We start from the raw sequence: 20,705 nt of genomic DNA on the forward strand, positions 1-20,705 counted from the left end.
CTGCTCCAGGGGCAGCAGGGGAGGCGCGTGACAGAGCAACCCTGAGAGGCCAACTCGTGGAACCATAACTGGGATTCCCGCTCGCGCCCTCAGGTCTCCCTCCCTTTTTCAGCGTCAAGCTCTTTGGGCAGCTGCTGGGTTCAGTGACTTGGGTGGGTGGGGAGAATGGGGGGCGCCCAAGGCTGGGTTTTTACCCCTTGCTGCTACCTGGATCTCCCAGCTGAAATCCCAGTTATTAGTGGCCCAGGAGAGAAGTTGGAAGAGGCTACGGAACAGGGTTCTGGGAGTGTATCAGCTCAACCCCTCTCCCGGGAGAGCGACCCCACCACCACAGGCCCTAATCCGCTGTCAGCAGTGCCCAGCGGAGCTCCGCGTTGAAGGAGGCACGTGGGGGAGGCGGGAGTGGGGAGCGGGCACGTGGTCCAGCCTTCTCAGCCCCGTGCTGCCCCCCGCCCCCCGTGAGGAGGGGTTTGGGGAGGTGGGGGCGGGCCCGGGCGGGGGCGGGCGGCGGGCGGCGCCAAGCGTGGGGCGCGGGCCCGCGGCGGGAGCTGTCCGCGAGACCTAGTGCTGAAGTAGGCGCGGACGTGCCCGGTGCCTGGCGTGTGGTAGCAGGCGCCCCGTGCCCCGGCCGGCGAAGACCATGGCGTTCATGGTGAAGACCATGGTGGGCGGCCAGCTGAAGAACCTCACTGGGAGCCTGGGAGGCGGCGAGGACAAGGGGGATGGGGACAAGTCGGCAGCCGAAGCTCAGGGCATGAGCCGGGAGGAGTACGAGGAGTATCAGAAGCAACTGGTGGAAGAGAAGTGAGTGGGATCCCTTCCTGGCTCCAACGACCTCCCCCTCCCCATCCCCACAGCTGCTCAGTCCATCCCCGGGCCAGCCTCAAGTCCCAATCCCTTCTCCCCTACTTTCCTAGACACGGTAAGAGACCGGGAGGTGTCCTCTACACTGCCCCCAGACCCATCCCATCTCAAACCCAAAACCCCGCTCCAGCTTCATACTCCGGCCAAGGGGGAGTGGGGGAGGGGCGACCGGACGAGGGACGGACCGGATCCTGGGACGCGGACGGGGGTGCACGTGCGTTTCTGACGAAACAATAATCCCTTAATCCGATCTGGTCCCAGCTGCCTATGTCTTCCAACTGGGGCTCCTCTGAACTTGAGGCTCTGAAAAAAGTGGTGCAGCTACTCAGAGTCGCGGAGGCAGACCCTGAGATGGGGTCACTCACAGACATTGAGCACTTGTGTGCCCGCAGTGCTGGGACAGAGTTTGGGACTGGACTCTGCGGCTAGGCTACTTGGGTTCAGAGCCTGGCTTTGCCTATTAGCTGGATAACTTTAGGCAAGTTACTTAACCTTTCTGTGCCTCTATTTCCTTTTCTGGAAAATGGGGATGGTAATCATAATATATGCCTTGTATGTTTACGAAGATTAAATGCCAATGCATGTAAACTGTTTAGCACAGCACCTGGCACATGATAAAGTCTCATAAATGATAGCTATTATTTCGCTCAATCCTGATAACAGTTTTGTGAGTTACAAAACTTTATCCCCATTTTACAGAAGAGGAAGGTAAGTGACTTACCTAAGGATATACCTAAAATGGTAGTGGAGCTGGGATGTGAACCCAAGTTTGGCCTGAATACTTTTCGCCACATGACATAGCTTGTCAGTGAGGGAACAGCAGACCAAGTTGGAGGCCATGAGGGACAAATAATTAGGATCTGCAGAGACAGCCAGACAGACTGCCACCTTGGCTCCCTAGTTCCATCCAGTGGCAGAGACGACAAAGGGCGCTGTGATGGGGAGAGGCAGCAGAAACCTGGATGTCCGGGTTGGAGTGCTTTTGCTACACACAGGGACCAATGTAGCAGCTGCCAGGACTCCGAGACCCCTTCTGTCCCTCCCTTGAAGACCTCAACCCCCTTCTCTCAGCCCTCGTGGTGACTCTGCCCCCGGTGACCCTGCAGGATGGAGCGGGATGCACAGTTCACACAGAGGAAGGCAGAGCGGGCCACACTGCGGAGCCACTTCCGAGACAAATACCGGCTACCCAAGGTAAGCTGGCCCCGGCTGCGAGGCACATCTTGGACCCTGAGCTCTGGGTTCTGGACTCCTTCACCCCATTCTGGGCACCACAGCCCTCAGCTATAAGACTCACAGGGTGTTTGGTTAGATCCCTCCTTCTCATTCATTTTTTCTTTTATTCATTCACTCACTCATAGTTAAATCTGTGCCCACCAAGGGCCAGGGCTTTGTGCTGAGGGGACCCCAGTCCTCTTGAGACTGACAGGTCTGTATTTCTGGAGCCAATCTAGGCCTCTTCTCTCCTCCACCCCCTGTACCCCCACCAAGCCTGGGCCAGGCCTGGGCAGAGGAAGACACAGGGGAGGCAGAAATCAGTAGATTTGACTGCAGAAGTGAGTGTTCTGGAGGTTTCTGAACCTACTGAAGGGCAGAACTTACTTAAGGTGGGGGAGAGAAGCCCTGTGTGTGCCAAGTACTTGACCTTCATGTCCTCATCTAACCCCCAATAATGCTGCCAGGCAGCTATCACCCACAGTTGACAAAAGATGAAACTGAGGCTCAGAGAGATGGAGGGACTTGGCTAAGATCATACAGCCAGTGAGCCATGGAGCTGGGACCAGCCCTCAAGCCGGCGAATATGAGCCTGCCTTTGCTCCAGGGCCCCAGGCTGCTTTCCAGGGTATGGAGTCTGCCCGTAGAGAGCCAAGTACCCCCTTGGCCGGCCAAGCAGCCAGAGCGTATATCTCAGGAGATCCCTGCCCCCATGCTCCCCTGGGCAGTGCAGCACCAGAAGGGCATGTAAGTGTGCTGCTCCTGTTGTCTAAGGAGGGGACTGAAGCACAAACCTCTCCCAGAATATCACCCTAGTGCATCCAGAACTGTGCTGGACTCAGGGGAAAATAGCACAGAGCTATAGCCTCCTGATTTTGATCTTCCACTTGAATTGAATGACCAAATATATGAACATCACATTCACTCATTCAACAAATATTTACTGAGTCCCCAGCTGCTTCTGACTCCCCACAGGGCACCAATCTTTTGGAAATCTGTCACGGGGAAAAACCGGTCCAGAAAGCCTGCCTCACTGCAAACTCTCCTAGGAATAAAGTCATTCCTCAGATGCTTGCGCTAGGCATATAAGAGACAGCTGCCATCAGGGAAGTCAGAGTTGAGCAGAAGAGCCAAGACTTGGATGCAACTGAGTGGGACATAAGATGCCCCCCAGAAGAACAGTGAAGGGCAATGGCCATCGTAGGTGCCATGCAAAAAAACACAGATGTTGGAATCAGTGACAGAGGTTTGAATCTAGCTCCCCAACCTCCTACCTGTGTGATCTTGGACAATTTAAGTTACTTAAGTTACTTAAGTTAGTTAAGTAACTTAAATTTAAAGTAAGTTACTTAAATCCTGTAAGCCTCAATTTCCTTATTTGTGAAGTGGAAATAATAATACCTACCTACCTCACAGGGTTATTGTGAGAATTAAAAGCACCCAGCTCAACGTCTGCCATGTAATAGATATAATAGATGTTTGATAAATGGTACCCATCACTATTTTTGATTACACCCTTAAGCATAACAAGAGTCAAAACATGACTTAGCTGACTGTAACAGTGTGACTCATAGGTATTTTCATTTTGTCTTTACTCACTGTGCTGGTCCTTCAGTCTCTCAGAGTGAAATAAGGTAATATGAAAGGTCTCCATGTCCAGGCACCAAATGCTTGATCCTGGGATATGGGGGTGGGAGCTGAGCTCACTGGAACATGGGCCTCAAGAATCTAGGGGCTGGGCATGGTGGCTCATTCCTGTATTCCCCCCGTACTTTGGGAGGCCAAGGTGGGCATATCACTTGAGCCTAGGAGTTTGAGACCAGCGTGGGCAACATAGGGAGATCTCGTCTCTACAAAAAAAAAAAAAAAAAAAAAAAAATCTAGGGGCCTGGAACCCAGTCCAAGCCTCCTCCCTGTCCTCTCAACTCTGGGTCCTCACAGATTTCCACTCCATCCCATCCCCTCTTCCCTTTAGAACGAGACAGATGAGAGCCAGATCCAGATGGCAGGTGGAGACGTGGAGCTGCCCCGGGAGCTGGCCAAGATGATCGAGGAGGACACAGAGGAGGAGGAGGAGAAGGCCTCAGTCCTTGGGCAGCTGGCCAGCCTTCCTGGCTTGGACCTGGGCTCACTCAAGGACAAGGCCCAGGCCACACTGGGGGACCTCAAGCAATCAGCTGAGAAGTGTCATGTCATGTGACCACTTCCGGGGGTTACCCACTGGGCTGGGCCCCCATGAGGGCTAAGAGTGTGTCAACTTCCAGCGACCCATACTCCATTTGGGGCTTTGTTTTCCTTGCCCCATCCTAGTTCCAAGACCTTTCCCATCCATGTCCCAAGCCTATCTTCTGGTTTCTTCCTCTCTGCTGGGAGCAAAGTCCCCATCTTCACTCTACCCTTCAGGACCCTCCCCGCCAGCTCAGCCTGTGGAGGCCTCCCAAGATTGTAGGAATAGGCCCATCCCTCTCTGACCATGGCCCCAAGTTCCTGCACACAGGAGCACCCACAGAGAGACACACATAGGACACAAAACCCCTGGCACGTTCAGAGACAGAAGCCACAGATGCATCCCGGCACACACAGACACGCATGCACAGGCCAGCTCCCTTGCGTGTCCAGCCCCTCCAGACACTACCACTCAGAAATTCTGAGAGAGAGCATGGGCAGATACCCTCTGCAGACAGGAGGCCTGAGTTCCAGTCTCCACCTTTATTGTTCTTGAAAGCCCCTGCTCTCTCTTGAGCCTTGTTTCATCATCTGTAAAATGGGAATGGCCTGAATGATTTCTAAGGCTCTTTCTGGCTTGGCCTCTCAGAGCCAAGCCCACATCCCTCCTTGGGCAGGGCAGCAGCTGCCGCCACAGCCTCCAGCGGCTGCCACTGTGGGCTCTGGGAGCCGGAGCGATGCTGTGTGAGAGGCACAGTGCCAAGGATGAAGCTGGCACTGAACAGTAAGTGGCTCCAGGCCTCCTCTGGGCCCAGGGCCCAGCCAATTTCTGTTCTGTTCCTGTAGAACGCTCTCTGGATTCCATAGCTGGACTCTCCTCTCTTAGCTCAGTGAAAAATAAAAGTCCCGAATGGTGTGCCTACCTTCCCACTTCTTACTGGCTTCCAGGAGTCTTGGAGTTCACAGCCCCCCGAGCCTGCCTTAAAGGATGTCCTCCACCCACCAACTACAGCTTCACAGGAGGGGAGGAGGCATCCAGTGCTAGGAGTGGAAGTGTCTCCAGCTCTGTTCTCTTGGGGCCGTGGGTGAAGGTGGGATCTGGGGCCTATGAAATAGGTCTGGGCTTTGAGGAGGGTGGAGCAGCCTCATTACGTGGGGAAGATGGGGCCTCTGGGGCGTCACTGAGACCACAGGTGGGGCCGGGGCTGGACCGCAGCTGTCTTGGGTGCCTGTGCCTACACCCCTCCTCACCCTGGAGACAGAAGATGTGTAAAAAGAAAGAAGGCAGGGCAACTGCATTCCAGCCCCACACCGTGATGACTTTGAGCCTGACCTTTCCCTCCTTGAACCTGTCTTGCTTGTCCCCTGTAAAATGAACAGTCCCACTCTCCCCCATATAGTAATAATACATGTTTCAAAGGGTGACAATTTATAAAGCATATGACAAACCATATCAATAAATGTAACTCATTCTTTTAAAAAAATGAAGAGACCAGATCTCATCCCACTCACCTGTGGCAGGGGCAGGGGGCAGGGGAGGTTTAAGAAACCAGCCAGAGGCCGGGCACGGTGGCTCACGCCTGTAATCCCAGCACTTTGGGAGGCCGAGGCGGGCGGATCACAAGGTCAGGAGATCGAGACCATCCTGGCTAACACGGTGAAACTCTGTCTCTACTAAAAATACAAAAAATTAGCCAGGAGCGGCGGGCGCCTGTAGTCTCAGCTACTCGAGAGGCTGAGGCAGGAGAATGGCGTGAACCCGGAAGGCGGAGCTTGCAGTGAGGCCTGGGCGAAAGGGCGAGACTCTGTCTCAAAAAAAAAGAAAAAAAACAGCCAGGAAGCTCCCCAAGCAGGTCGCCCCCGGGGCCCGGGCAGGAGGAAGGTGCTATGGGGCCAACCCCAGGTGCCCCACCCCGAGGTCCAGGGCCCGGCCTGTGGGGAAGCCAGCCAAGGTTTATAGGCAGGAGCGGCTGAGGATTGGGTTTCAAGGGCAAAGTTTCCATGAGGTCTCCTTTGTAAAATAAGAACAAGGCACATCGAACCTGTACAGGAGGTCATGCGGGGCTGGAAGAGGGGAGACAGGGCAGGGAGAGACACAGGCCCAGCCCTGGAGTCTGCTGCTGGAGCTGTCACTCTTGGTCTCACTCTCCCGAGTGTCCCCAGGGAATGGGCCTGGGCCTCTGAGCTGCTCCTGGGCTGTCCCCAGGCCAGGGCCTCCTCCTGACCTTCTCAGAGCTGGAGGAGACCCAAGCCAGAGCCCCAAGCCGGGTAGGGGGGTCATGGGCTGCCTCCGCAGCATCGGCAGCAAGGCCCACGTCAGCACTCCGCCCTCCAGGGCCTTCTGCCTAATGGGACTGGACAGACCCCTTCCCCCTCAGTGCTTCGCAGGGCCGAGAGGGAGAGGCAGGGGTGGTGGGCAGTGGGGGCTGGGGACTTGCACTCACTGAACCCTGTCAAAGCAAGGCTGGTTGGAACCTGGATTAAAGGTCAGGAGGGGGGTGAGCCCCCACATTAGTTTCCCCTTCACCCTAGGAGCGGAACTCCAAGAAGCCCTGACCGGTTTGCACTATCCCTGGAATGGGGTGGAGGAGGCTGTGGGCTCAGATAGAGATGGACAATGAGGGTAGGCTGAGGGGTCCTGGGCCCTGTTGGGCATGCCTGGCCTCTCTTCTTCCTTCCCCCTCCCCATCAGCCCTGCAATCTGGGTCTCTGTCAGTCTGCACCCCTCTCACCTGTGTGCCCTCACTCCCCGCCGCTCTGCTGGCTCAGTGCCTGTCCTATATCCACCCGCAGCTGGGGGCTGACTTGGCCCAACTGGAGCTCCTCTTCTGCACCTGCCCCCAACTCCCAAGCCCTCGGGCCCTGAATACATCAACTACTACTCTCTTCCCAAGCTGTTCCTACCCTGTCTTATTTAGACAATTCAATGTCCAACTAGGATATTTACATATTTGTCCTGTGACTGGTCCACCCACCTGGTGTGATGTGAGGGCCACAGAGTCATTTGCCACCAAAACTTCCATTTCACGCTATGCCTAGAACCCCATTAGTACCCCGTAGTTAGGACTCTGATGTTTCAGGCCTGCTCCTTCCTTCCCTCCCTCCCTCCTTTTCTTTTCCCCTTTCCTTTCTCCTTCATACCCTTGCAGGCGGTCTGAGCATACACGAAATGTTAAAAGGTAGTTAAGAGAGCCCCTCCAACTTCCCTAAATCCCTTCAGCGGGAGGAAGAGGCAGAGATGGTTGCCTGTCCCACCACCTCTCACCCTCTGGGGCTCTGGTTCCACAATGCAAAAGATTTCAGGGAAACCCTGCCCAAGGAGCCTGCAGTCCCCTGCTCCTACCTTCTACCCACCCGGACAGCTCAGGCCCAGTTGCCAGCAGGAAGAGGGTGCCAAGAGAACAAGTGACTTTCCCAAGGCCAGTTGGTCCCCAGGGAGGAACTGGGGAGGGTGACCAGGGTTTGGAGCATGGAGGATCTCCTGTTCCCTCAACAGCCACATGGGTCCTCCTCAGACACCGGAGGCCCCAGGCAGGCGCTAAGACACCTGGAACATGCTTGTTAGCTGAGCCGAGCTGCTGACATTGCCTGTTGACCCAGCTGACACTCAGCCGTGAGGCTGGAGCTTCTGTCCTCTATCCCACAGACCTGAGGTGGGGCTGGGGCTGTAGTTACAGGGTCCACTGCCGTGCCTCCAACCCAATGCCTGCCAGGGAGAGCTGTCCCCAGAGGCCATTTGAGGTTTGAGATCAGGGGAGCAGCAGCAGCACTGAGGCGGCCTCAGCCTCATTCAGCAGGAGCTATGCCTGCTTGTGTGCTCATGAGCGTGTGTGTGGGGCCTACGGGGGCTTGTGAGCCTGCACACGGCTGTCTTGTGTCTGTGGGATCTGCTGTGTGTAGGTGCAGTATGAGTTCCTCTGGGGAAGCTGTCATTGGTGTGCTCCTTCCCTCGGGCCCCAGCCTGGGTGTTGGGCCATTGCCCTTTCAGGGAGGGCTGGGACAGCAACCCGGCCTCTGGGGACAAGAGCCCTTCTAGATGACCTTCCGCAGGAACAAAGGTTCTATGTCCTTTCCCACATCCCAGGTAAAGAGGGTAAAGAAGGGCCAGCTGGACACCTGGGTCCCTCTATCTGCTTCTGAGGCCCATCTGCGTCTTCCAGGGCTGGCCCTGTGGGAGAAGGCTTGGGTGCTTCCCCCAGCTTGGCCCAGGGCTGGCTCTGTGCTTGGGTGACTGGGATAGAGGCAGGAGGACAGGGCAGTCCCCTGAACGTTACTAGGAGGTAGCCATCCTGCTTTGGGCACCTACAGAGTGTTGAAAGTGAGAAGCGAAAACAACTCTGTCTCCTATGAAGGAAAACATGACCTTTGGAAAGTGGATCTGCACGTTTCCTACAGGCCTCTGCTGTTAGAAGCAAGCCCTGCCCCTCGCCCCAGCCTCCAACTGGGCTGCCTCCCTGCTTGGCAGACGGCTTGGACACAGGACCAGCCTAGAGACCATCTAGATGTTTTATTCAAGGAGGGCCCCTTCCCAGGGGCTCCTCCAGCAGCCTCAGTCCCCAGGCCTTTCGAGTACTGAATCTTCCCTGTGGGGGCCCACTGCTCTCCGCACCTACCTGCCTAAGAACTTCAAGCCTCTGTTCTCAGCCAGCCAATATAATGATCACAAATAAGCAACTGGGGTCGACGGGCCAACCCTCTCTCTATTGGCCATAAATTCTCTCTAGTCTTCCATCTCGTCTTTCATTTCCACTCTTCCTCCCATCTTTTTTTTTTTTTTCTTTTTAAGACAGAGCCTCGCTGTCACCAGGCTGGAATGCAGTGGCCCAATCTTGGCTCACTGCAATCTCCGCCTTCCAGGTTCAAGTGATTCTCCTGCCTCAGCCTTCCAAGTAGCTGAGACTACAGGCGCCCGCCACCACGCCCAGCTAATTTTTATATTTTCAGTACAGATGGGGTTTCACCATGCTGGCTAGGCTGGTCTCCATCTCCTGACCTCGTGATCTGCCCGCCTTGGCCTCCCAAAGTGCTGGGATTACAGGCGTGAGCCACTGTGCCCAGCCCCTCCCATCTTCTCAATTCATCCACTCAACCAGGTCCATTCATTCCCCTCCTGTTCCCTCACTTTTATATATTGAGGCTTTTTTGTCTGGCCTATTTCCAGAGATAATCTGAAGTACATTTCTCTCCTTAGATCTGAAAGTCACATTTTTTTGTATTCTTACTGTATGCCATGCCCATGTGCAATATCTCATTACAAATTCCCATGGGGCCCTTATCCTCAACCTCACTCTATGAAGAAATAGGCTAATCGATGGATCCCAAACTTCAAGGCCGAGTAGCAGAGCCAGAATTCTAGTAGTTCCTCCTGCCCTCTGGGACACTGCTCCACACTGCCCCCCGATGGCCAGGCCAGGGGCTTCAGGGAGAATAGTTCCCAGGGTCTGTTCCCTTCCAGGTATGGGAAATCCTGGGATGACTGAGCAACCCGGAGCATGGGTAAGTCTAAGGAACTGCTCCCCTGCTGGCTGCCAGGGAATGTGCTCCCCTCCTACTCCCAAGTGCTGATCAGAATGACACCTGGGGTGCACGTGGGGTTGGGGGAAGGCCAGGGTACAGAGCCTGCTGGAAATGGAGTCCCTGGGGGCTGGGTGTGAACATGATACCTCAAAACATGCCCTTTCCCCCAGTCCAGCTCACTGCTCCCTCAGTGGCCCAGGGTAAGAAAGGGAAGGAAGCCAAGAGATCCTGTCTGGGGTGAGACAGTGTGCGGTGTGGAGGGCAGAGCATAGTGGAAGATTGCATTCCTGGAGCTGAGCTGAGGAGCAAAGAGGGAAAAAGCCTTCCCAGCTCCCAGGCCTGCGCTCCTCTCCCCACCGGTCGCCTGGGTATGGGCAGGAATGACCCTGGTCAGCCCTTCTCCTGGATCCCTGGGGGCTGAGGGCAGATGTGGCTATCACTCTCAGCATTCCCCTCCACCTCGCGACCTCTCCGGCCCTACCTCAGCTTCCCCAGCTTTTGCTGCAGTCCTTCTTGCCCCAGCCTATGGGCAGCGGCCACCTCTCCTGTTCTTAAGGCAAGAAGAGATGCGCAAATAGAGAAAATAATTTAATAGAGAAACAATGAATGAAACTCTTCACACTCAGCCTCCTGCAGGGAGGACGGACAACTCTTGCCCAAGGAAGCATTTAAGGGCAGAAGGGCTAGAAATCACCAACACCTGCTGATTATTTAAAAGAAACTCTCAAATACATTCTTTTCCAGGTTAAATTCACTTTGTCCTCGTAAGTGCCCATGCTGTGGGCTGTGAAGGTATCAGCCCCATTGAAGAGATGGGGAGACCCAGGCTCAGAAAGAGGAAGGGGCTTGCCCAGGGCTCCACAGCGGCAGAGCAGTCCTAGAAGTGGGTAGCCTGGAGTGCACTGGGTCAGACCGTCTCCAAACCTCCCTCTCCCTGTCCCAGGCTCAAACTCCAGCACAAGGCCTGCACTGTGGCTAGTGTGGGGCCCAAAGAGGAACGGAGGTGGGAGAGATGAGGACCAAGGAACCCTCCTGAGTGCTCCCTAGGCCAGGGCAGGAACAAGGCATGGGCTTCTTAAACCCCAAAAGATACAACTTTCATGCTTGAAGGATTAACTTAAAGTACCAAGATGGCAGGCAGGTGTGAGTTCCCAGAAAGACTGGTGGGTTCTGTGGGGCTGAGTGCATACTGTGGGGAGGGTGGTCCCTGAGGGGTGTTGGAGTGCCCCATTCCAGTGCAAACAGGAGCTGAGTTGGAATAAGGGTTCCCGGGAAGGGCAGGCCAGGGGCATAGCTGCCTGCTGGCAGGGCGAGGGCAAGCACAGAAGTGCCCTGCAGGGGCCCCTTGCCCTCTTCTCGGAGCCAAAAATGATAGACGACTGTATGCCCCAAAACGGACAGGCACAGGACCCAGTAACCACCGAGTAACAAAGGTCTCATGAAAGAAGTGCTGTTCTCCCAGAGTCCTGCCCTCCCCTCCAGTATACAGCACAGCCATCAAACCGTCTGTGGGTGCAGAGTAACCTGAGGAAGGCTGGGGACTCTGGCATGTGGGGGTCTCAGCACTGTCCATCCAAGAAGCCTGCTCGCCAGGGCTGCAGTGGGCCGCTTCATTCTTGGCGTCAGCCTGGGTTAGTGTCCCTCTGCTCCAGATGGCTCACGTCTGTCCAATCATTCTTCTAGGGTCACTGAAGGGTACAAGCTATAGGGGGGAGGGGGACAATGGGGGAGGGTCAGTCTCAGGTCTTTGGTAAGGGAGGCAGAACTCAGGGCCCCCAGCCCTCACCCGTCCTTGGATAGAGCATCGACCCCAGGACAGGACTCACAGCTACGAACAGATTCCGACAGTCCCTCTTTGTCCAGGGTGTCAGCTTCCCAGCGAGATTCCCTCATCTGTGGGATGTGAAGGCAGCACAAGGGATGAGAGGCAGCCAGAGGCAGACACACGAGCCACAACGCACAGTGCCGAGCAAGTGAGAGAATGAAGGACGGGGACACGAGCCACAGCGCACAGTGCTGAGCAAGAGAGAGAGTGAAGGGCAGATACAGGGACAGGGAGGCCTGCAGAGGAAGCGGGAGAGCAGACATACACCAGCAGGGTGGGGACGACAGCCACAAGCAGAGAGCAACAGCACCCACAGACCCTAGCCCCAGTGCGGCCCCCATGTGCCTACCTTGATCTGCTCCTTCAGGTATTCAGCTCGGGCCATGAGGTTCTGAACCTGCCAAGGAAAGATATGCCCTTGGGTGTGGGGGATAGTGGTGGGGGGTGGGGTTTCAAAGGGAACTCCTCCTCACCCCTGATGCTCTCCAGAACCCTCTGCCCCATCAGAACAACTTGCCTCCTGAGTCCCTTATCTGCTCCTTCCTCCAGGAAGCCTTCCCAGACTTTTTGCTACTGGGTTCCCAGATCCCCCACTGCCCTGTCTGAGCACCCCAGCCCTATGGTTTGACTTCCAGACTTGGAACACCCTGAGAGTGGGACATTCCAGAGGGAATCCAAAGAGGTTCCCACAGGTAAGAGCAGAGAAAGGGGAAGAGGAAGCCCCCCAACCCTCTCAAGCTCAGTGGGCACCTCAGTGTGAAGCAGCTCCCGCCTCCGGCCCGGGGGCTCCGCTGTAAAGAGAGGGCGTGTGGTGAGGGCAGGGCGGCCAGGGGCCCTGTCGGGGGCAGAAATGGGGGCCCTCACCTGCCAGCAGCAGCAGCAGCTCCCCCAGGCTGTGCTGGTACAGGTCCAGGGCATCCTGCTCCCCACCAGCAGCCTCCTCCTGCAGCCACAAGGACACCCCCGCTGCTTAGGGTCATGGCCTGGGTATCTCCCCGCCCTGCCCCGACCCACCTGGACCCCTCCCACTGGCACAAACCTTGGCCATGGCAGCTGAAGCCACTTCCAGGGCGGCTAGGAGGCGTGGCTTGTCCCGGGCCATCTCTGAGATGATGGGAAAGGCTCAGCGTGAGGGAAGCAACCTGCCTGTTCGCTGCAGGATGCCTCTCAACACCCGCCTCCCCATCAGGCTGTCGGGAGGTTTGCTGGGGGCCCTGGGGTCAGCCAGAAACCCTGGGGTCAGTCTACCTCTGAGCAGGTCTCGGGCAGAGGTCCCCTGCCTCAGCAGGGCCTGATTGGAAGAGGAGACGATGGCCTTGAGCTCCTCGGCCCTGGACACGTACTGCCCCACCTGTAGCAGGGAAAGGGCCTGAGGAGGGGTGGTCTCACCCGCTACCCTTGCCAGAACCCACCTCCAAGTTCTCCCTCTGCATTGTTAGTGACTGCCTCAAGCTATAAACATGTCAGGGGGCAAATGAGGCTGGCCTGACCCATTCCCAGCTCTGTGTTGCAGGAGAGGAAGTTCCAATTCTAAGAGAGCCATTCCGCAGGGGCCCCCAAGATCTCCGGGCCTTACCCCCTGCCCCCCCCACTTCCTCATGGGGACTCTCACCCACCTTTGCCTTAATTGCCTCCTTCCGCTGGGCATCCACTTCATCTGCAGAAAGTGAGGTCACATGAGGAGTCTGGGCGAACCCCTGCCCCACAATGAACCCTCTGGAATCCCTCAAAACACAATATGCCAGGTTTATGCTCTGCTTTGTCGCCTACAAAATTCTAGATAGAGAACTTCTGGAATCCACCTACTGCAGCCACAGATGACTCCCATCCCTGCTGCACCCACGAGCTTCAGGCATGGCCTGGGACTCACAGTGCAGGGCAGGTACGAAGAAGTCCAGAGCCTTGCAGTAGAGTGATAAGGCGGCTGCTGCATCCCCCTCCTGGTCTTTCTTCACAGCCTGCACCACCAGGGCGGTCTGGGGGATGGGCAGATCAGGGGTCAGGTCCACCTCCCTATTCTCCCACGCTCACCAAGATGGGAGATCAGCTCCCCTGAGCCCGCCCTCTGTCTCTGTTGGGCGAGTCACCAATTCACCACCAACGGGGGCAACAAAACCTCCAGCCCACCCTCAGCCCACCCCAGCCCCAGCCGTCTGCTCACTGCTCGCCCCAGACTCTCCCCACTGGGCATGTGCTCCAGGTCCACCCAGGGGTGCGCAAAGAAGTCCTGGAAGGAGATGCGACGGCTGGGGTCCCGCTCCAGGAGCCGCTGCAATAGGTCCCGGCAGTCTCGGGAGAGCAGGGGCCGCAAGGGGAGCTGCAGGGAAGGGAACGGCAGAGACAGATCACACTGGGCTCCAGCCCCTCCACCCCTACCCCAGCCCAGGGGTCTGCAAGGAACCCCAGAGGTACGCATTGGACAGGTGGGGAACCCGAGACCAAGGAGGAACAGGATGGGTCAAGATGATGGAGCCAGTGGAGAGCCAGGCCTCCATCCCTGGGCTCCCGGCGCACCCTCGCTGGAGCCCTGAGCTGAGCTAGAATCGTGTTTCTGAGTCCTTATTTCCCTCCCTGGACTATGCTCCTGGGAAGGCTGGGCCTGGCTCTGCTTTGCATTCTCCCCACAAGGGCCTGCAAAATAGGCACTGTGCTGCCTGCTGTGGGCTGACCTGAGGCCCTGGGACAGCCTGGCACCTCGACTTCCAGCCTGGAGCATGCCCCTCCACCACAAAGGCAGCCTGGAGCCCATACTCCAGTCTCTGCAGGTCACAGCGAGGTCTAAACCCTCAGGGCCCTGGCTCCCTCTGCTCCCCAATGGTCGCTAAGGCCCTGCTAGACCCACCTCGATGACCCGGTTGCTACGGATCTTCTCTTCCAGCTCCGAGAACGACCTGGAGGCAAAGGGGGGCTGCCCGAAGAGGGCTTCTGTGGAAGGGAGGCAGAGCGGAGGCTGGGAGGGAATGGGTCAAGCCTGGCCTGACGCCCCTCAGCAGGGGCCCTGGGCCAGCAGTCAGTTTTCATCAGAACCCTTCAGAAGTGGCCCAGAGAGGCCCTGCCTGAGGAAACAGTGTAGGCCTCAGGGTGAGAAGCGGGGAAAAGAGGTCTCACCATACAGGATGACCCCCACGGACCAGAGGTCCACGCGGGCGTCATACTGCCGCTGGCACACCATCTCGGGGGCCATGTAGAGGGGGGAGCCACGGAGCACGTGCTTCTCATCCCAGGGGGACATGTGTTGTGCGAAACCAAAGTCTGCAGGCAAGAGGCGAGGCAGCAGGGCTTGAATTCCAGCTGCTTCAGCTCCTGGCTTGTAAAGCCTCACCCCAGGCTCCTTTCCACCCTCCAGACCTGCCAGGATCAACCCTATTTCCAAGCCTCTGCTCATCATTAGGCTGGAACATCCTCCTGTGTCTGCCTCTGGGGTATAAAACCTACCCATCCTGCACAGCTCCCTTGGGCACCTTTTCCTAGGAAGCCCACCTGATCACACCAGCTACATGGGTAAGCCCCCACCCTCTCACTGTCCCCCCAGGCTTAGGTTCTATCACAGTCTCTGGCCTCCAGCGTCAAGTATTATCCAAATCTTATCAAGGGTCACCACCTCCTACTCCCCCACCACACACCCTCCTATGTGGCCACAGATGGAGTCACAGACTTGAGCCCCAATTCTGATGACAGACCAAGTCCTATCCCTGCCCACAGAGGGATCCCTGATGCTGGTCACACACTGAACCCTGGCACTGTTCCCAGATTGACCCCTAAACCTGGACACACAGTGAGTCCCAACTCTGGCCACAGACTGAGCCCTAACTCCAGCCATTATGCTGCTGGACTTGAGCACGGGTAGCCTCAGAAAGGTTCCACCTTTTGATGACAGGGTCCAACCCCAGACTTCGCAGCCTGTCACTCTTTGAGGACTCTATAGAGGGCTCCATAAGAAGCAGGGCTGCTGAGTGAGCCCAGGCAGAGGGAGGCCTCTGCACTCTCCAAACCTCATCCCTGCTGTTTCAGACACAGACCTGCCAGTTTTAGGTGGGGCTTCTCCAAGGAGCTCAGTAGAATGTTCTGTGGCTTCAGATCCAGGTGAGAGATATTCCGTTCATGCAGGAATTGCAGGGCGCTAGCTGAGGAGCAGGACCCACAAAGAGAGACAGTTCAGAGCCCATTCCCGCCTGCCTCTCGCCTCCCCGGCTCACATCTGCCTCCTCAAGCCTGCACAACCCCAGTTTCTGCCTGGCTGGTCTAATGTTGTCCATATAAGCACCAAGCTCCCACCACTTCTAGGAGTTTGCCACCCCACCCAAGTGCCCACCCTCCTTCCCTCTGCCCCTTCACAAGTCTCCCCGTCTCTCAGAAGCTTCTCTGGATGCCCCAGCCCTTGAGAATCATGCTCTTTTCCTTGGCACAGCACTTGAGTCCTAACTACAGGATTCTGGAATGTTCTACAAGGTCCTTATATTATGTTCTATGTATGGAAGCCTGAACACCCCACAGAGGGGGGTTACTCCCTCATCTCTCCCACAGCGTCCTTGAGCAAGGGTGGAGTGTATGAGATAAACAGGACCCTAAAATTTCAGGCTGTGCAAGAGGCAGCTGCAATGCGTGCCAAGGCTCTAAGCCTGGGGGAGGGGTGGGATGGTGGGGGGCAGAGAACAAGGGACGGAGTGTCAGGCTGGGGTCACAGGCCTTTACCTAATTGCTGCATGAAGACACGCGCCACTTTCTCAGGCAGAATCCTGCGGGTATGGATGAAGCGAGACAGGTCGCCCCCTGCGCAAAACTCCATGATGAGGTAGATATTGTCACTGTCCCACTGTGTTTAGAGGTAGAGAGGCGGCCTGAAGAGAGTGTCCCTTCTCCAGCTCCCTTTGGCAGCGGCCCCGCCCCAGGCTCGCACCTGAAAGTCTTTCAGCTGCACAATGTGGGGATGTCGAATGCCCTTGAGGATTTCAATCTCCGTGAGGAGGTTCTCCACCGATGCCTTGTTCAGACTTTTCTTGGCTACACACTTTATGGCTACCACCTCACGAGTGTCCTTCTGCGGGACAGGAGATTTGGGGACTCTGCCTTGAGGGGGCCAGGACCCTTGTCTGACTGGAAAGGCTCTATCTGGTTCCCTCTGTCCCCCCACCCCGCCCCTCCCCGGGTCTACCTACTGCACACCAGCACCGGGCTTCCCAGCTTTCCCTTGTGAGGCCAGTGAGGAATGCTGATTCTGGAATCCTGGCTTCCCGACACAGCCTCAGCCTGGTCTTCTCCAACCCTCGGCTAGATGATCCATTTCTTTGCATTCTGGAGTGCTCCCGGCAGAGGGATGTCACTCAGGGTTCTAGAACCGCCCACTCTGCCTCCTAACTGGCTCCAGTCCCAGACTCCTCCTAGCCCACCAGGTAACCTGTTTTGAGCCTGTTCTTCAGCCACTGACCCTGCAGGTGGGTGCAGGTGCGCTCTTTAAGACCGAAGCGTGGCAGTCGGCTCCAACCTCTGCCGAGGGTCAGGCTGGGGCGAGGTCGGCCTCCCGTCCCTAACTATTCCCACACTGTCGCTAACCTCTCGGAGTCTCCCCGGCCGGCACCAGCCGGGCTAGCTCGGGCGGGCACAGGGCCACCGGCCGGCACCCACCTTGGCGTAGGCCTTGTACACCGTGGCGTACGTGCCGCTGCCCAGGCGCTCGGTGAGGATGAAGCCGTCCAGGCGAGGGGGACCCCAGCCGGGCCCCGCCATCCCGGCCGCCTGCGCCCGCGCAGGCGCTTCCTCGGTGCGGGCGGCGGTTCCGGCGGGTTGGGGGGCGGGCCGAGCACGCGGCGGCTCCACGCTGCCCCCAGCGCCGCCCGCCGGAAATGCAGCGCGCATCGGGGACGCGGATCCGCCCGGCTCCCGGCGCCCCTCCCCTGTCCCCGGGCCTCGCCGGGTCACGCGCCCAGCCAGTTCCTGCAGGGCCCAGGAGGGGACACGGAGGCCCCGCGAGCCTAGAAGTTAACAGAGGACGGCCGGCGCGGTCTCCGGGGACTCCCAGCGGGCTCAGAGGCGTCTAGAGATCGCCCATGTGAGGGCGCGGGCGGCGGAGCGGGCGTGTGTGGGGGCGACGGCGTCCGGGAGGCTCCCAGGGCCCCTCCCCAGGACCCGCAGCTCGGAAAGGAGAGCTACTGGCACGAGAAGGCGCCTTTGGAAGAGGCCGCGTTGGCTTCCCAGGCCTCCCAGCTGCTTTTCACTTTTCTGAGGAACGGCCTTGACGACCTATTTATTGCATCTTAACTGTCCCCACTCTCCAATCTTGGCAGCAGCGCCCAGCCCCTAATCCTGTGGGCTGCCCCGTCCTCCCAAGTCCACCAGACATGTGGGCCAGTGTTGTCTGAAAATGTCTTTTTATTTTTATTTAAGCACAAAAATTGAGACGTAACATATACATTTGTACATACAGGGGAAAAAATACCAGAAATGAGTTTATAAAACCCCAGCCACTGCTAGTATCATTCAGTGGCTGGGGCCTGCGGCTGCCTCAGGCCCAGAGCCAGAGGCTAGTTTTGTGGGAAGGCCCCCCAGTCCACACACCCACTCGGCAGCATCGGGAGACAGGGTGCTGGTTTTAAGGGTGGACTCTTAGGTGTCTATCACAGTGACATACCCCCCGGGGTGTAAGCCAGACTCCACTGGGTATTAGGGGGCCCTCCGAGAGATGGCTCATCAGTCCCTGCTGAGGGATGCGGTTCTGGACTGGCTGGCTCTGCCCTTCCTGAAAGTCTGGATGCTGCTGATGGGGAGCATGGGCGGGGCAAGCGGCATCTGAGGCAGAGAGAAAGGCAGCCGTCCCTGGCCGGGGGTGGGGGGGGGGAGGGGGCGGGGGAGTCACAGCAAACCAGGGCCAAACCAACCACACCAGGACAGGCAGACCCCACCCTCCTAGAAGACGCTGGGCAGGACAGCTTGGGGTCAGTGTCCTTGGTTCCTTCCAGTCCCCAAATCCCAACCAACGGCATTGCACATTCAGAAAGTCTGAAGAGAGTAAGGCTCAGCAAGGGAGGGCTCCAGAGGGCTCAAAGTGCCATCCCCTGCAGGAGGGTGCAGAGGGCTAAAGGGCTGTGAATCCGTTTCTGAGGAACACGAGGCAGGGAAGAGCTTAAGGCAACCAGCCTTCTCTGGATCCGTTTATGAGGCAGAGAAGAGCTTGAGGCAACCAGCCTTCTCTGGAAGCCTGGAGACAACTGGAGTGTCTGTCCACCAAAGCCTGAGATCTGTCCACCAAAGCCTGAGACAGGCTTATTCCCAGCCCGGGCAGGAAGGGCTGGGCTGTGTCTGAGAAGCCAGATTCAGGCCAGGCCTGCAGGGTGGGGGAGTCAAGGCCCAAGACCCTGGCAGAAAACTCCAGCTGGGGTGGGCCCAGGTCAGCCTGTGATCCCAACTGTGTGGGGGTGTCTGTGTGTGCACAGGACGAAGAGAACTTCAGTCCCACTGCTTCCACAGACAAAAGAATCCTACCAAACCATCACCAGAGAAGGAAAGAGAGCTTTGTTTTCTTTGTACATAGAGGGGGAAAAAAAAGTCCCTGTCCCTTCCGTTCCAGGGAGAGCTGGTCGCTGAGGGAGGAGGAAGAGCCACGGCAAGAACCCTGCCAGGTCTGTGCTGGGCACAACCACCACCACATAAGGCACCCACGGAAAGTGCAGCTCAGAAGGCAGGCGAGAGAAAGGCTGAGGGGGAGAGAAGAGAGAGAGGAGGACTAATTCCCCTGGAAGGCTCCTTGGGCAGCAGATGAAGCAGCTCTGTGGAAGGTTCTGCTGCTGAAGATGCCCTGGGAAAACTCCTCCTGGGCCTGCTGGAAGCTGGCCCCTGTCCGGCGGTACAGGGAGTGCACCTGGCAAAGAGGGGTGGGGTGAGAGAAGCCTGCCCTTTGGGCCCACCAGGAAGCCAGCCATCCAGGTTATACTCCCAAAGGGGTCACCAGAAGCCTGGCACTGCCTGACCCCTGCAACCAGATCCTTAGAGAAAGGTGCTGGACCTTTGGGGGCCTAGGAAGCCCAACTGCAGCGGTGAAAAACATCTCGTGGCAAGGGCAAGAAACAGTTGCCTGCTTCCTCCCATTTGCTGTCAGCCCTGCCCACACCACTCACCCGCTGCAGGAGGAAGACTGAGAGCACGGCACAGAGGGTGAAGAAGCCAGCCACCACCATCATGATGACTGATACGGCCAGGGACTGTTTCTCCAGTGTAGACAGGGCTGCAATCCAACCGCTATAAAGGGAAGAAGAGGCCAGATGGAGCAAAGTGGGAGTGGGCTCCAAGAGTCAGCATAAGGGGCTCTTCTCCAAGTGGCCGCTGTGTCCTGACCATCACCTTGGCATCTCCCCACAGCACAGGGAGCCCTATGAGCCAGAAGCCCTTGGCCTGTGAGGCCAGACCTCCGTGAAGGCTGACAGGCCCACACTACCCCATTCACAAGGGGAATCTTCTGGTTATGTGAGGTCTGAAAGGGAGGATGTGGTTGCTGCCTTCACAGAGTCAGAAGTAGCACTGGGCTGGGTGCTATGGCTGTCACCTGTAATCCCAGCACTTTGGGAGGCTGAGGCAGGAGGATCGCTTGAGCCCAGGAGTTCAAGACCAACCTGGGCAACAGAGGGAGGCCCTGTCTCCATAAAAAATAAAAAAAGGCCAGGTTCGCGCCTGTAATCCCAGCACTTTGGGAGGCTGAGGAAAGCGGATCACTTGAGGTCAGGAGTTTGAGACCAGCCTGGCCAGCATGGTGAAACCTTGTCTCTACTAAAAATACAAAAATTAGCTGCGCATGGTTGCACACGCCTGCAATCCCAGCTACTCGGGAGACTGAGGCAGGAGAATCACTTGAACCTGGAAGGTGCAGGCTGCAGTGAGCCAAGATCATGCATTGCACTCCAGCCTGGGTGACAGGGCAAGACTCCAACTCAAAAAAAAAAAAAAATTAGCTGGCTGTGGTCATATATGCCTGTGGTCCCAGCTACTTGGGATGCTGAGGTGGGAGGATCACTTGAGCCCATGAGGTTCAAGGCTGCAGTGAGCTGTGATCACACCACAGCACTCTAACCTAAGCAACAGAGTGAGACCCTGTAAGGAGAAAGGGCTGGGCACAGTGCCTTTCTCATGCCTG

The 20,705-nt window shown here is 57.2% G+C and overlaps 3 protein-coding genes across 11 annotated transcripts in view; 1 reads left to right on the plus strand and 2 right to left on the minus strand.

The window, feature by feature from the left end:
• The first annotated feature begins 483 nt into the window (after nt 1-483).
• CPLX3 (complexin 3) lies at nt 484-5,698 on the plus strand. Its single transcript, XM_003267221.2, has 3 exons — nt 484-804; nt 1,971-2,058; nt 4,055-5,698. The coding sequence occupies exons 1-3, from the start codon at nt 641-643 to the stop codon at nt 4,277-4,279; spliced, it is 477 nt and encodes a 158-aa protein (XP_003267269.1). The 5' UTR covers nt 484-640; the 3' UTR covers nt 4,280-5,698.
• Nucleotides 5,699-10,337: 4,639 nt separating this feature from the next.
• Nucleotides 10,338-17,397, minus strand: ULK3 (unc-51 like kinase 3). 8 transcript variants are annotated; one of them, XR_004030563.1, is made up of 16 exons: nt 17,210-17,397; nt 16,485-16,625; nt 16,280-16,400; nt 15,607-15,711; nt 14,696-14,839; nt 14,430-14,512; nt 13,749-13,904; nt 13,458-13,563; nt 13,204-13,244; nt 12,836-12,938; nt 12,627-12,691; nt 12,456-12,530; nt 12,338-12,378; nt 11,937-11,984; nt 11,589-11,655; nt 10,338-11,464 (listed from the first exon to the last, which is right to left on the minus strand). XR_004030563.1 is itself a non-coding variant. In XM_030814770.1 (16 exons), the coding sequence occupies exons 1-16, from the start codon at nt 17,309-17,311 to the stop codon at nt 11,448-11,450; spliced, it is 1,359 nt and encodes a 452-aa protein (XP_030670630.1). In that variant the 5' UTR covers nt 17,312-17,397; the 3' UTR covers nt 10,338-11,447. The 8 variants fall into 8 exon arrangements, 6 of the variants coding, with proteins under 6 accessions (XP_030670630.1, XP_030670629.1, XP_030670634.1 ...); XM_030814770.1 differs by having other exon boundaries at nt 12,452-12,530; nt 12,836-12,878; XM_030814769.1 differs by having other exon boundaries at nt 12,452-12,530.
• A 538-nt stretch (nt 17,398-17,935) lies between these two features.
• The window catches only part of SCAMP2 (secretory carrier membrane protein 2), a 31,641-nt gene continuing 28,871 nt past the window's right edge, over nt 17,936-20,705 (minus strand). Inside the window, exons 8-9 of one of the 2 annotated variants that reach the window (XM_030814780.1) lie at nt 19,696-19,816; nt 17,936-19,275 (exon numbers count right to left, since the gene is read on the minus strand). In XM_030814780.1, coding sequence (XP_030670640.1) covers nt 19,060-19,275; nt 19,696-19,816 — 337 coding nt within the window. In that variant the 3' untranslated portion in view covers nt 17,936-19,059. Of the gene's footprint in view, nt 19,440-19,695; nt 19,817-20,705 lie in introns of both variants that reach the window. The other variant, XM_030814781.1, reaches the window with a different exon arrangement.

This window comes from Nomascus leucogenys, chromosome 6, assembly GCF_006542625.1.
Source record: "Nomascus leucogenys isolate Asia chromosome 6, Asia_NLE_v1, whole genome shotgun sequence".
Taxonomy (NCBI): Eukaryota; Metazoa; Chordata; class Mammalia; order Primates; family Hylobatidae; genus Nomascus; species Nomascus leucogenys.